The sequence below is a fragment of the Thamnophis elegans genome, chromosome 2, assembly GCF_009769535.1.
Source record: "Thamnophis elegans isolate rThaEle1 chromosome 2, rThaEle1.pri, whole genome shotgun sequence".
Lineage (NCBI taxonomy): Eukaryota > Metazoa > Chordata > Lepidosauria > Squamata > Colubridae > Thamnophis > Thamnophis elegans.
Genome location: NC_045542.1, coordinates 6618834 through 6631734, shown reverse-complemented (window position 1 = coordinate 6631734; position 12901 = coordinate 6618834). Strand labels below are relative to the sequence as shown.

At 47.5% G+C, this 12901-nt stretch overlaps 1 protein-coding gene across 3 annotated transcripts in view; it reads left to right on the top strand.

Moving 5' to 3' along the window:
• Positions 1-8626, top strand: part of IQSEC2 (IQ motif and Sec7 domain ArfGEF 2) — a 116090-nt gene extending 107464 nt beyond the window's left edge. The window contains exons 8-14 of one of the 3 annotated variants that reach the window (XR_004254721.1): positions 908-1047; positions 1162-1287; positions 2494-2593; positions 3445-3606; positions 4144-5126; positions 5786-5835; positions 6197-6216. Coding sequence is in view for 2 of the 3 variants with exons in the window: in XM_032210055.1 (XP_032065946.1) it covers positions 908-1047; positions 1162-1287; positions 2494-2593; positions 3445-3606; positions 4144-4317; positions 5786-5835; positions 6197-7252 (1808 nt within the window). In the remaining variant the exon portion in view is untranslated. Of the gene's footprint in view, positions 1-907; positions 1048-1161; positions 1288-2493; positions 2594-3444; positions 3607-4143; positions 5878-6196 lie in introns of those variants that run through there. The other 2 variants (XM_032210055.1, XM_032210056.1) reach the window with 2 other exon arrangements.
• The last annotated feature ends 4275 nt before the right edge of the window (positions 8627-12901 follow it).

Here is a 12901-nt window from a genome sequence, read left to right as displayed (position 1 = left end):
CTTTCACAGAGGCACTGAGTTTTCTAAATAGGAGCATGATAGTGTAGAATAATCCTATCCAAGGACCAATGGTGGGTTTCAAAAATTTTTGGAACCGCTTCTGTAGGTGTGGCCTGCTTTCCGGGTCCACTGGTCTAACCGGTTCGGTAGATTTGATGAACCGGTTCTACCGAATAGGTGCGAACTGGTAGGAACCCACCTCTGCACTGGGTAGGGTTGAGGTAAATGATGTAAAACCGACACTTATTGCACTGGTCCCTCATTTTCATTTTCTTCATGGCAATTGTTGCTCCCCTTCCCTCCCCCCCCCCCCGCTCCCTCCCTAGTGATATGCTGCCCAGAACCTGTGAGATAACTCTTGCCAGGAATCTGAATGAATTTATTGCAAAACTCATTTTTTTAAGTTAGGCTGAGGCATAAGGCTGTGACTGGCTTACAAGGCCTAAAACATACTATATGTGTTGTTACGGTATTATTAGTCCAGTGGTGGGATTCAAATAATTTAATAATCAGTTCTCTGCCCTAATGACCATCTGGGTAGGTGGGGCTCGGTGGTCATGTGACTGGGTGGGCGTGGCCAACTCAACGTCACTCAGATCGATGGGCGCTTCGCCTTAGCTGTTACAATGTCATAAGGGTTAACCGGAGAGGCAGTTTCTGTAAGCAGGGCAATAAAGATGAGGCTACAAACAACACCAGAATGTTTCCTTCCTACAGGATTAGCCCTGTAAAGTGGGAAAAAACAAAAGGAGATTTCTTCCAACAATCGGTTCTCTGAACTATTTAGAAAGTTAACAACTGGTTCTCCCGAATAGGTGCGAACTGGCTGAATCCCACCACTGTATTAGTCAGACTAAATTTGGCCTGTTTGTTCTCTGTTGACTCCCCCTCTTGGTTTCTTTGCCAGGGGTTGATAATGGGGAGGACATCCCCCGTGACCTCTTAGTAGGGATTTACCAGCGGATTCAGAGTCGAGAACTGCGCACCAACGATGATCACGTTTCTCAGGTCCAGGCCGTTGAGCGCATGATTGTGGGCAAAAAGCCGGTGAGTGGAAGCTGTCTTCAAGGGGGTGGTTGACTGTGGTTTGCAAAGAGAGCCTTCCCAATCACTTATTTTCCAGATCTGCTCCCAGCATGTTCTTCCTCTCTATCCCACCAGGTTCTCTCTCTGCCCCATAGGCGCCTGGTGTGCTGTTGTCAGCTGTATGAGGTCCCCGACCCCAACCGGCCCCAGAGGCTTGGCCTGCACCAGAGGGAAGTCTTCCTCTTCAATGACCTCTTAGTGGTGAGAGAACTCAGCTTCTTTGGGGAGAGAGAGAGAGTTGGGAATGTTTCCATCTTCTCATGCAAAGCCTCTGAAAAGCCCAGGTGATGAAAGTCTTGGAAGAAGATGGGCATTGTCGAGAAGCAAAGGGGCCTAGAAAAGGCTCTGTTTCTATCAAGTAGGGCCAATTTGCTGGCTTGCCACATCCTGGGTCTCTTTTTCTGTTTTGCCTTCCGAGTTGAGCCAACGTCACAGGGGAGCTACGGAGAGTATTTCAATGCTGGAGATAGATTGATGGATTAGCATGAATGGAAATAGGCTTTCTGGTAAAACTGCGTCCTGGGAAGGAAAGGGACCCTTTGAGGAGAAAAAAATAAATATATAAATGAAACTTTAAAAAAAAATCACACCCCTTTGATTGGTAGTACCATCATTAAGAGCCAAGGTGGCGCAGTGGTTAGGGTGCAGTACTGCAGGCCACTTCAGCTGACTGTTATCTGCAGTTCAGCAGTTCTAATCTCACCGGCTCAAGGTTGACTCAGCCTTCCATCCTTCCGAGGTGGGTGAAATGAGGACCCAGACTGTGGGGGCGATATGCTGACTCTGTAAAACCGCTTAGAGAGGGCTGAAAGCCATATGAAGCGGTATATAAGTCTAACTGCTATTGCTATTGCTATTATAATTGTAGTTATAACTCTTATAAAGAAGAGAGGACCCAGACTGTGGGGGCGATATGCTGACTCTGTAAAACCGCTTAGAGAGGGCTGAAAGCCCTATGAAGCGGTATATTAGTCTAACTGCTATTGCTATAGTGTTGTGAAATTATTATTTTTTTAAAAAAGTAATTTAAAAGCTAGAATTTCAAGGCTGTGTCTGAGAGAGATATCAACGAGAGCTTCCACCATGGAGCAACATCCCATTTTCCTGTAAAAATGTGTGATGAATTAGATCCTCATTTTGTATAGTTTATGACTAATGTGAGATGGAAATACTGGACTGACTAATGTGACACTTAAAAAAAAAAGTTGCTGGAGTCAATTGTGCCCAGCCACATGAAAGGAGATTCCATTGTACTTTAGTATTACATAAATGTATATGCTGTACATGTTATTTTTTCAATGTGCCCTAGATTCGAAAATGAAGCGTGGTGGTTGACTCATGGTTCTCTTTCCTACCTATTGATCCTCTTTTCCCCCTCCTCAACCCTTTGTGGCCAATGATGTTTAGGTGACAAAGATTTTCCAGAAGAAGAAGATCCTTGTGACTTACAGTTTCCGCCAGAGCTTCCCACTTGTTGAGATGCAGCTACAGCTCTTTCAGAATTCCTGTGAGTGTCCCTGCCTGAATTCCCAGCAGAGAGGCCTTCTAGTCATCTCTCGATGGGGCTCAGACTCCCATGATACATTACTATCTGCTCCAATTATAATCCTCCTCCTTCTCCCCGTCATGATCCTTAAAGTCCCCTTTAAAGAAGACCTGTTAGCCCTTCAGTGCCTACTACAGCAACAACAGATTCATTGGATCCCCTACCTACCCAGAATTTCTTGCCCTGGGCTTTCCAGAGAATGTCACCCAAACTAGCCTGAAATTCTCCAGCTGGGGGAGGCACTGGGTTTATCTTCCCAGCTGTGAGCCAGATTCTGGAGAGCCTTTGTTCTTTGACCCGTCAGATCACACAGGGTCGGCCTCCTCCGGGTTCCGTCCACCAGCCAATGCCACCTGGCTACCACCCGGGGGAGGGCCTTCTCTGTAGCAGCTCCGGCCCTTTGGAATGAACTCCCCGCGGAGATTCGGACCCTCACCTCTCTCCAGGTCTTCCGGAAAGCCGTCAAAACCTGGCTGTGCCGGCAGGCCTGGGGTTGATGAGTTCCCCTACCCTCCCGACTTGTATGACTGTATGATTCTTGTGTATTTTAATTACATGTATTGTGTTTATGTCCCCTTTCCCCCTTTTTGAGTTGTTCGCCGCCCTGAGTCCCTCCCGGAGAAGGGCGGCATACAAATAAACTAAATCTTAATCTTGATGGAAGGATAATTCTTTGCTTAATTATCCTTCTATCCTTCATTCTTGGGCTGGCCTTCAGGAATAACCCATCCCTCTGGCCCCATTTCGTGATTGCCGTCCTTGCCTTGCAATGGGCTCATCGTCACCCAGCATCTGAACTTTCTTCCAACCAGATTACCAGTATGGGATTAAACTACTCTCAGCTGTCCCCGGTGGGGAACGAAAAGTCCTGATCATCTTCAATGCCCCCAGCCTGCAGGATCGACTGCGTTTCACAAGTGATCTGCGGGAATCCATCGCCGAAGTGCAAGAGATGGAGAAATACCGTGTGGAATGTGAGTGAGGAACTGCGGTGGCCCAGATTGTTATTGCCAGGGATACCATTGAAAATGGGAACGTGCTTGAAAGCTTAGAAGTGAGGTGGGAATATTGCATAGGCTTCCTATAAGAAGAAGTCACTGCCCTTCCATGTGGGACGATATTTCACAAATATTCATGGTACTTCTCTACTGTAGTCTTTGGACTGCATCACTGTTAATCAGAAAGGGGGCCGTTCTGTCATTCAAGACTGAGGCACTATCCTAGGAACTGCAATAGAGCCGAGGTGGCGCAGTGGTTAAGTGCAGCACTGCAGGCTACTTCAGCTGACTGCAGTTCTGCAGTTCAGCTGTTCAAATCTCACCGGCTCAAGGTTGACTCAGCCTTCCATTCTTCCGAGGTGGGTAAAATGAGGACCCGGATTGTGGGGGCGATATGCTGACTCTGTAAACCGCTTAGAGAGGGCTGAAAGCCCCATGAAGCGGTATATAAGTCTAACTGCTACTGCTATTGCTAAATAACCCGTCTGCTTCTGTCTTATTCTTCCATCACAGCGGAGCTTGAGAAGCAGAAAGGAGTAATGCGCCCCAACGCCTCTCCCGCTTCCGGGCCCAAGGACACCGTGAACGGGACCCTGACCCGGAGCAGCCTAGAAGACGCCTATACGATGGGAGAGGGCCTGAAGAGAAGTGCCCTCAACAGTTCCCTGCGTGACCTCTCTGATGCTGGTGAGGGACAAGGGTTCAGGACTCTAGGTTCTCCCTATGGCTCTCGGAGAAGAGACCGTGGGAGGCTCAGGGCTGGGATGAAGACCAGGAAAGAGCCAGAATTTCTCCATTTATGCTGAGGAGAACCTATCACCAGATTCCACGGAATGAATGTAGCAGATGACATCATCAGTGTCCTTGGAGGCCTCTCTAGAAATGCAGGTGGAAATGCTTAGTTGGCCCTTCTGGTATCCAGGTTCTGGGTTCCAGAATTTGAGCCCATATGTGCATTTGTCAGAACCTTCCGGGACAATTCCTAGACTGTCTTCCTTCAGGTTTTAGATTGAGTGCGGACAACTGTTTTGGGGAAGCCAAGGGCCACAGTGAGCAGATCTATGGCTCTTAGCTAAATCAACAGACTTGAGATTTCTTTTTTTGATTTTTTTCCGGGATTGGCAGAGAGGGATTTAAAGGTGTTCTTAATGTTTTAACACTATAAAAAAGCCTCTTTTGTAGCTAACTATGAATATACATACGCTACCTCAAAATGGTGTGTTATTTGTGCCACCAGGTTTTGGTAGCAGCTGTGGGCTTTGGTGGGATCCTGGCTGTTGATTGGCCGCCTTGTTGTTTACTTCAGATGCTCTCTTTATGAACAAGAGAAATCCCTGCAAGTAAAAAAAAGAAAAAAATAGGGAGAAATTCAGACTGAACCTTTCTCCCTTGGCTTCCTAGGTTTCTACTTGCAGGAAGATTTTGCATGAGGGGAGTTTTGCAAGATGGAGCACCCATCACCACCTTTAAGCTGGAGCAAGGCAGCCAAGGAAAAGGTTTTAGCACTTGAATTTGTTAAAACTGGCTCTGTCACAGCTCTCTTAAAAAAAAAAAAAACCAGCTCCATTCAAACTTTAACTTAATCCCATCCCAGAAATCAGTTTATCCCCAAAACATAATTGTTGTGGCTCCCTCTCCTGGTTTAAAAAAAAAAAAAAAAACATCCTTTATGCCTGGAAAAAGGTTTCCACCATTTAATTCTCTTCCATAAAACTGGAATAAGGAATCAGGAATAAGAAATCCCCAGGATTTTGGAATGTTAAGAATTTATCAAATAGCTGGTGAACCGATGGATGGATGGATCTCTTTCTCTCTTCCAAACTTTGAGCGAGGAAGAAATGTGGTTGCACTCTTTGAGTCTCACGAGGAGTGCGGAGGTTCGGGGGTGATGGGTGCACGATATTTGCGTATCCCAACCCAAGTAGTTTTACTGCAGTGGAAGAGGCCTGCTCTGTACGAAAAGGAGGTGAACAAGCGCAAGACACTCTGTTTCCCTCTTTTCTTCTGCTAACTCTGCCTTTGCTCTGCTGCTCTGCTTTGGTGGGATGGGATGGGATGGTGGGGGAGACTTTCTTCCCCTTTCCTTCAAAATTGGAGGGTTGGCGCGACGGGGAAGGGTGAAGTTCAGGTCTCGCTAATCCCTGCTCTGTTGCAGGCAAGCGCGGCCGCCGTAACAGCGTGGGATCCTTGGACAGCACAATTGAAGTAAGTGGGCTAGAGGAAAACCAGTCCAGGATGGTTTTGGAGGAGGGAGGAGAGGGATGCAGGTGGGCTCCCTCTGTCCTCCTCCCGCTTTCTGCCTTGCATCTTCTGCCTCTTCCTTTCTGTCCACCTGCGCAGGGAGCATGTGAGTCCTTCCCTTCCCTTGGGAGCCTTGACTTCCTGTCCCAGAACTTTTTTTTTTTACTTTTAATTTGAGCCAAGCTTCCCTGAGCAAATCTAGGGAAGTCCAGAACTGTTGGCCTTAGGCTTATTATAGACACCGGTTGTTTAATGCCCCGTCTCTCTCTCCCCCTTCTCTTCCTCTTTCTTCTGCCTTTCCACCCTCATCCCTTGTGTCCTCCAGGGGTCTATCATTAGCAGCCCACATCCCCATCAGAGGGCGCCACCACCACCTCCTCCAGAGGAATACAAGCCCCAGCCTCGGCCCCCCTCGAATTCGTCCTCCTTCCTGGGCTCCCTGTTTGGCAGCAAGCGTGGGAAGGGCCCTTTCCAGACACCCCTCAGCCAGGCCTCGGCATCCTCCTCTTCGGCTTCTTCATCTCACCATCATCTGCCCCAGCACCACCCGCATCACAGCCACCCCTCCCTCCCTGATGGCAACCAGACTAAGCTGCAGGCGCTCCACGCCCAGTACTGCCATAGCCCCTCTGCCCAGCCCCCTCCCCCCTACCCGCAGCAGCCCCCTCCCCCTCAGCAACCAGCACCCCCACCCCCACCTCTGGCCCTGCCCTCCAACCCTCTGCCACCTCAGATTCAGCGCTACCACCATTCCCAGCAGCCTCCTCTATCAGCTCCCCCTCAGAAGCAGGCAGTGCCCGCTTTCCCTACCCCGCAACCCCACCACCACTACACTCTCGGTCGGCCCGGGCCGCAGAAGCGCTTCCAAATGGCGGCGGCGGCTGCTTCCCAGCACCCTCCCTTCCCTCATGGGCGCCAGCCCATCTCGCCGCTGCCCCTCTACAGCCCTGCCCCGCAGCACGCCCTGGCCCACACGTACCCCCAGCAGCTGCATCAGCCGGGGCTCAGTGGGCAGCACACGCTGCATAGGCCGCAGGCCCCAAAGCACTTTATTTTCAGCCATCATCCCGCGCAGCTCCTACAGCGGCCTCCGCCACCCTCCGGCATGGGGCCATATCCCGGGCATCATGGCCATCCTCCGCCACACCACAGCCAACCCCCAATGCCCCCGCCTCATTCTCCCATTCCTCCGCATCCTTCTTACCCGCCTCTTCCCCCTCCATCGCCCCATACGCCTCTCAGCCCCCACTCTCCGGCTGCTCCGACGTCCCCTCTGGCCCAGCACATGCCCATGCACCCGGGGGGTCCTCCACCCATGCCCGCTCAAGGGCCCCCAAATCCCAAGCCGAAGCCGGTCAACAGAATCAGCACCGTTGTGTGAATAGCTGCCCCCCACAATGGAACTGATAGCAGATCTATCAATGTATAAATAGCAGAGCTTGGGGCCTCCTCTGTTCCAGCTGAAGTGATGGGGAAGGACGGAGGTCAGGAGGGTGTCTAGATTTTATGGCCATTCCCTTTCCTCCTCCCCACTCCACATCCCATCCCTCTTTTTCCTAGGATCAGAACTGAGAGAGGGCATCCCTTGGAAAGGAAGAAAACCTGGAGCTGCAACGCCGTGCGTGGCCGGAGGGGGGTACAGCTTCACATGGGCTTTGCTTTGGGGAGCTCTGCCTCTTTTCCCTTCCTCGTGGGGCATCTGTCCCCGCTCCTACCATCTTTTTCTGAGCATCTGTGGACAGCATGGTAGTTTTGTGGTGATCGCGGATGGCAGAAGTATAAGCTGCAGTATTGGGGGAAGCAAGGGTCTGCTTGGGTTGTCTTAGGAATATGGCCAAACAGGTAAAATTTTATTATCCCAACTTTTAGTAACATTTGTGTGTTTTGCGGGCAGCAAATTCTTTTCTAGCAGAATCACTTCGTGATGGGGAAGGAAGGAAGGAAGGAAGGAAGGAAGGAAGGAAGGAAGGAAGGAAAAGAAGGAAGGAAGGAAGGGAAGGACGGAAGGAAGGAAGGAAGGAAGGAAGGAATAAATAAGTCATATGATTTTGATAGATGCTCCCATTGTCATAAATGGGCAGAGGTAATCATACTATCTGCTGTGTGTGGGATACCTGCTAGTCTCCCATGCAATTATGCCCAATGTGGTGGTTTTAATGTGCAGAGGAAGCTGTACAAAGGACTTTGCATTTTCTTCTGCCCAGACTCTCTCTCTCATTGGCCCCAGAATTTGCTGATTAAAAAAACAAAAAACCTATTTAAATTTTTTTAGCAGGTAGCAAATAGTCCCTGTGGCTGCCTTCTGTGTATCATGTTTAAACTGCAAATGGCATTTATGAATCCTACTTTCTAGTGGTAATTTTTACTCAGAAGAATGACTGAAGAAGAATCTCATTTCTTTCTGATTTACCCCAAAAGAATGTGTTTTCAGTCTGATTAACCCACTTTTTAATGGTCCCCTGTGGACCCTGAAATCACTTTTCCTCATGGCAAACAGACCTGTAAATGCAGAAAATGGAACAGAGTTTTAGAGACCATAGATGAAGTTTTGGGGCTAACACAAAATGTTTTGTTCATTGCCAAATTCTGCCAAGTGGCACAGAATTTGTGTGTGCAGAAGAATTACAGCAGGGACCAGGAGTTTGGCCCTTCTGTCATTTTTCCTTGCAACTCCTCGTAAGCAGAAGTGGGTTCCTACCAGTTCGCACCTATTCGGTAGAACCGGTTCGTCAAATCTACCGAACCGGTTAGAAGAGGTTCCACCAGTGGACCCGGAAAGCAGGCCACACCTACAGAAGAGGTTCCAACATTTTTTTGAAACCCACCACTGCTCGTAAGCCTCCATTTTCCCCAATGATCTGTGTTTATTTGGGGGAAAGTAGCCACTTCTCGTAGAATACAACAAGCAAGGAAAAGCTCATGCTGCCCCTTTTCATCCAAAATGTTCTTTATTGCCATGACTTGACAATATAAGCAGTTTTATTTAAAACCCACTTTCGTACACTTGGCTGTGGTGTTAAGCGACTGTTGTTGCTGAGTAACTTCTCACTTTGATATTAGTGCTGATGGGAGTGTGCCTTCCTGTCTCTATCAAGGGGGATGGTTTCATTACCACCGAAAACCTCAGGCAGATGCTTTGTTACATCTGGGGGAAAAAATATCTACACCTACCTACTCATTCCTTCAGCACTGTGGGTATCAGCATGCCCCTTCCGCAGGTTGCTCCTCAAAGATGGTTCGGTGTTTTGGTGCCCCAGAAACTTTCAATGCGGTCTTCCCTCAATTTGCCCTCGTAGTGTCACCAATTTCTAGACAACTGCTTTGTGTTTTAGAACAGTGGTCTCCAACCTTGGCAACGTTTAAGACTTGTGGACTTCAACTCCCAGAGTTCCTCAGCCAGCTTTGCTGGCTGAGGAACTCTGGGAGTTGAAGTCCACAGGTCTTAAACATCGCCAAGGTTGGAGACCACTGTTTTAGAATATAGGCTCAACCTCTTGAAAGCTGTCTTACCTGTTGATTTGCTCTATAGAGAGAAAGATAACGTCTGTCAGTCACCTGCAGCATGTGGAGCGGATGAGCCCTCTGCTCTTTTGGGGAGTGGATGAAGAGAGGCGGTCTTTGTAGTTTGTGAGTTTCTGCTGTTTCAAGCAGAGAAAGGAAAGAGACACTCGGATGGGAGATGTGAAGGATCTGTGGGGAAGAGACAATCGCAATAGCAATAGCAGTAGACTTATATACCGCTTCATAGGGCTTTCAGCCCTCTCTAAGCGGTTTACAGAGTCAGCATATTGCCCCCAACAACAATCCGGGTCCTCATTTTACCCACCTCGGAAGGATGGAAGGCTGAGTCAACCTTCAGCCGGTGAGATTTGAACAGCCGAACTGCAGAACTGCAGTCAGCTGAAGTAGCCTGCAGTGCTGCATTTAACCACTGCGCCACCTCAGTATGCGCCTTCCAAAGTATGGAAAAGTTTGGGACATGGGAAGGGACAAGTGTCCTGCCCTCTCGGTTCTTATTCATAAAGGGCTATTTTTAACTCCCTTCTTCTCCTCACCCCTGCTCTGGGGTTTGCACTGAATCTATTTTTAAAAGATACAGACGTCTATATATTTTTGGGCTTTATGAACCCGTCCCTAATTGAATTGGAGAGTGGAGTGTAAACTACTCTCTTCTCTCCTAAATTGTTTTTTTTTTTTCATCCAGTCAGTGCATTAACTCCTGCTAATGGGGAGGTAGAGTAGGATTCTCTCCCAATTAGTTCCTTTGGGAAATTAGATGCACTTTAATCCCTGTGCATCCGCTGTGTTTCCAGAAAAAGATGGCATCCAGTTTCCGCTGTCCCAAATCAAGCTTATGGGGCACATCCAGACCTCAGCTTCTTCCTTCCCTCGAGGTGCTACGTTGTCCTGCCACTCGCCTACCTTGCCTAGTAGTTAGAGGTGGGCCTCCTCCTTAAGTCTTCTTGCTTTAGCTTTGGACAGAGAGAAAAGGCTGGATTAAACAATATCATTTCAGAAAGTAATGCCTGAATTAACAGTGCCTGTTTTTATATTTTTAAGGAGATGCTATGGATTTTGGATGGAAGAAATTATTTTAATGAAATGCAGAGAGGTGCTCCCCAAATTTCTAATAATAAGAAGAAGCACACTTATTTTTTTTCCCCTAGCTTAGAAAAGGAAAGTAGAGCAGTGACCCATTCGAAATGCAGACTAGCCACCTCTGAAAGTTACCTCTACTGGCTGCAGAAAGTTAGGTTAGCCTCAGAGGTTGCCCAAGCTAAAAAAAAGTATTTCATCCAGCCGGCCGCACCCGCTGCGCTCTTGATTCTCTGAATTACCACTGCCATCTTCCCCAGTCAGAGGTAGGAAGATTATTGCTCAGCCAGTGATGCAGAGAATGTCAGGGAGAAGCTTGGCGCAATGGCTTGTTGTGGCTTTTATAGGCACTGCTCAAAGCGCCCTGCTCAACTTACAGAAATCTTAAGTGGAGCCAGCAGAGTGAGAGGTGAGATTTCTCTCACTCTTTTGAGGAAAAGGGGGAAGACTAATAAGAAGAGGAGCTAATGGTAGAGGGTCTCGGGAGGCTTACGGGTTTCTCGATTCCCACAGTTTGAAGCGCTAGGCTTCATTGCCCTCTGCCAACCAGTTATGCTCCACAGCCTTGAGAAGGGAAGCCAGGAATCTCGCGGGTGGCACCTGCGTGTGCCACCTTGCAAAGTCCTGGGTTCCTCCTCTCCCCCACATCACACCCCCACGTCAGGTCTTCCCACCCTGTGCCCCACCCCCGAGCATGCACTTTGTCCTCGCCCTGCACTGCACTTCCTGTGTCGGGTTTGTTGCTGTACAGATTTCCATGTATATAATATATATTATAAATACCAGCCTTTATGAGGGGGGCGGGGGTGGTCTCCAGCCCATGTATTTTCTATAGCATGGGGCTTCCCCTCTGCCCCTTTCTCTCAGATTGACTGTATTTTTTGTTTCCTTTCCTTCTCCCCACCGCCCAGTCAGTTCCACTTTGTATATATGAAAATGTATATTTGATGCTTCATAAATTGATCAAATGTCATTGCTGTGTGAAAAAAATTGGGTTGTCTCGTGTGTTATTTGCCCAGCTTTTAATTTGAAACCAATTTCTATGAAATCTGGTTCACTTTATATTGTTCCTCCTTTGCCACACATTAGTGTGCCTATAAAATCCATTAGAAGAGTTACAGCTGTATATATTCTTCCTTTGTGTGAACATCAATACACAAAACTCTGTTCCTGTGAATTGGGATTCAGATATCAAATGGGATAAGATTCCTGATTGAATTAAAGGGATCATATTGCTTGGATGAGTAGCTATGGACTGGATCAATTAGACAGTAAGGGTACTTTGCTCAATTACAAATAAGCTTTAATTTTATCTACCATTTATCACAGAAGTATTTAAACTGCAGCCTCTGGGAAGTTATCAGCCCTAATGATGGTTTTCAAGGCTTCTATTAAGAGATACACAACCCCGAATTTGAACGTATGTACAAATAGAAGGAAGTATCATGCACTAGATGAAACATTGATTATCTGTCAAAATCATGATTAACATTTGGTAACCTGGGGTATTAGTATGCATTCCTACAGTACATGCCTATAATTGATGAATACGGGCAGATGGGATTTGGAATTCTTTCACAATATATGATGATGAAGTTGTAGAGGGATTTGGTATTGAAAAGAGCTCAGATTCTACCACAGAAACCAGGTTCTTTCTGAACTGTTGAAACAAGGTAGTTTTTTCATGTAGCAAGTTGACAGTGTGTATGAAGCTTGATTCAACAGACCTCCCAGCCTTCAGGATGCGAGATGTGAGCTTGTTTTTAGTAGCGTTTTCCACCTAACCTATAAGCTGCACCCAGTCAGGCTGTTAGGGGAGCAGCGCCTATCAATGGATCCCCCTCACAACAATTCTTTCATGTGCAGCTGTCAGCGTTCCAAGTATCATGTAGAATTAAATCAGAGTCCAAGGCAAAACGATCCTTAAAGTTCCAATTTAATAAAGCAGATTAGCACATTGCTGTGGAATCCCAAATGTGGAAATTTCATCAGAATTCCACCCAGTTAAAAGTTCATGATCTTGTCCCCACACCCACAATCCATCACATGATCCAATCTTCTTCTTCCACGCTGGCATCTCCACCCAGCTGCTTCTGGTCAGGTGTAAAAGTACGGAGACAAAAGATGACCTTGGCTTCTAGTAAAGAATGTCAACAATACATTCCACAATCCTACTCCTGTCTATTCCCCCATCCCATCAACTATACTAATGAAACAGCATAATGAAATGAGAAAGTGTGGCAGGCCAAAAGTCTAAAAGGAATATAATTGCAGGCCTGACAGCAGCTTTTCTAAGCCCAGTCCTATCTTTTGGGAATGAAGGTACACCTACAAGCAGAAATGGCTGCCATCCAGCAGGGCAAAAGTGCCAAGCCACCTGTTTACAGAAGGTGCTGTAAACAAGTTTCCACTCATCCATCCAACTAGCAGAAAA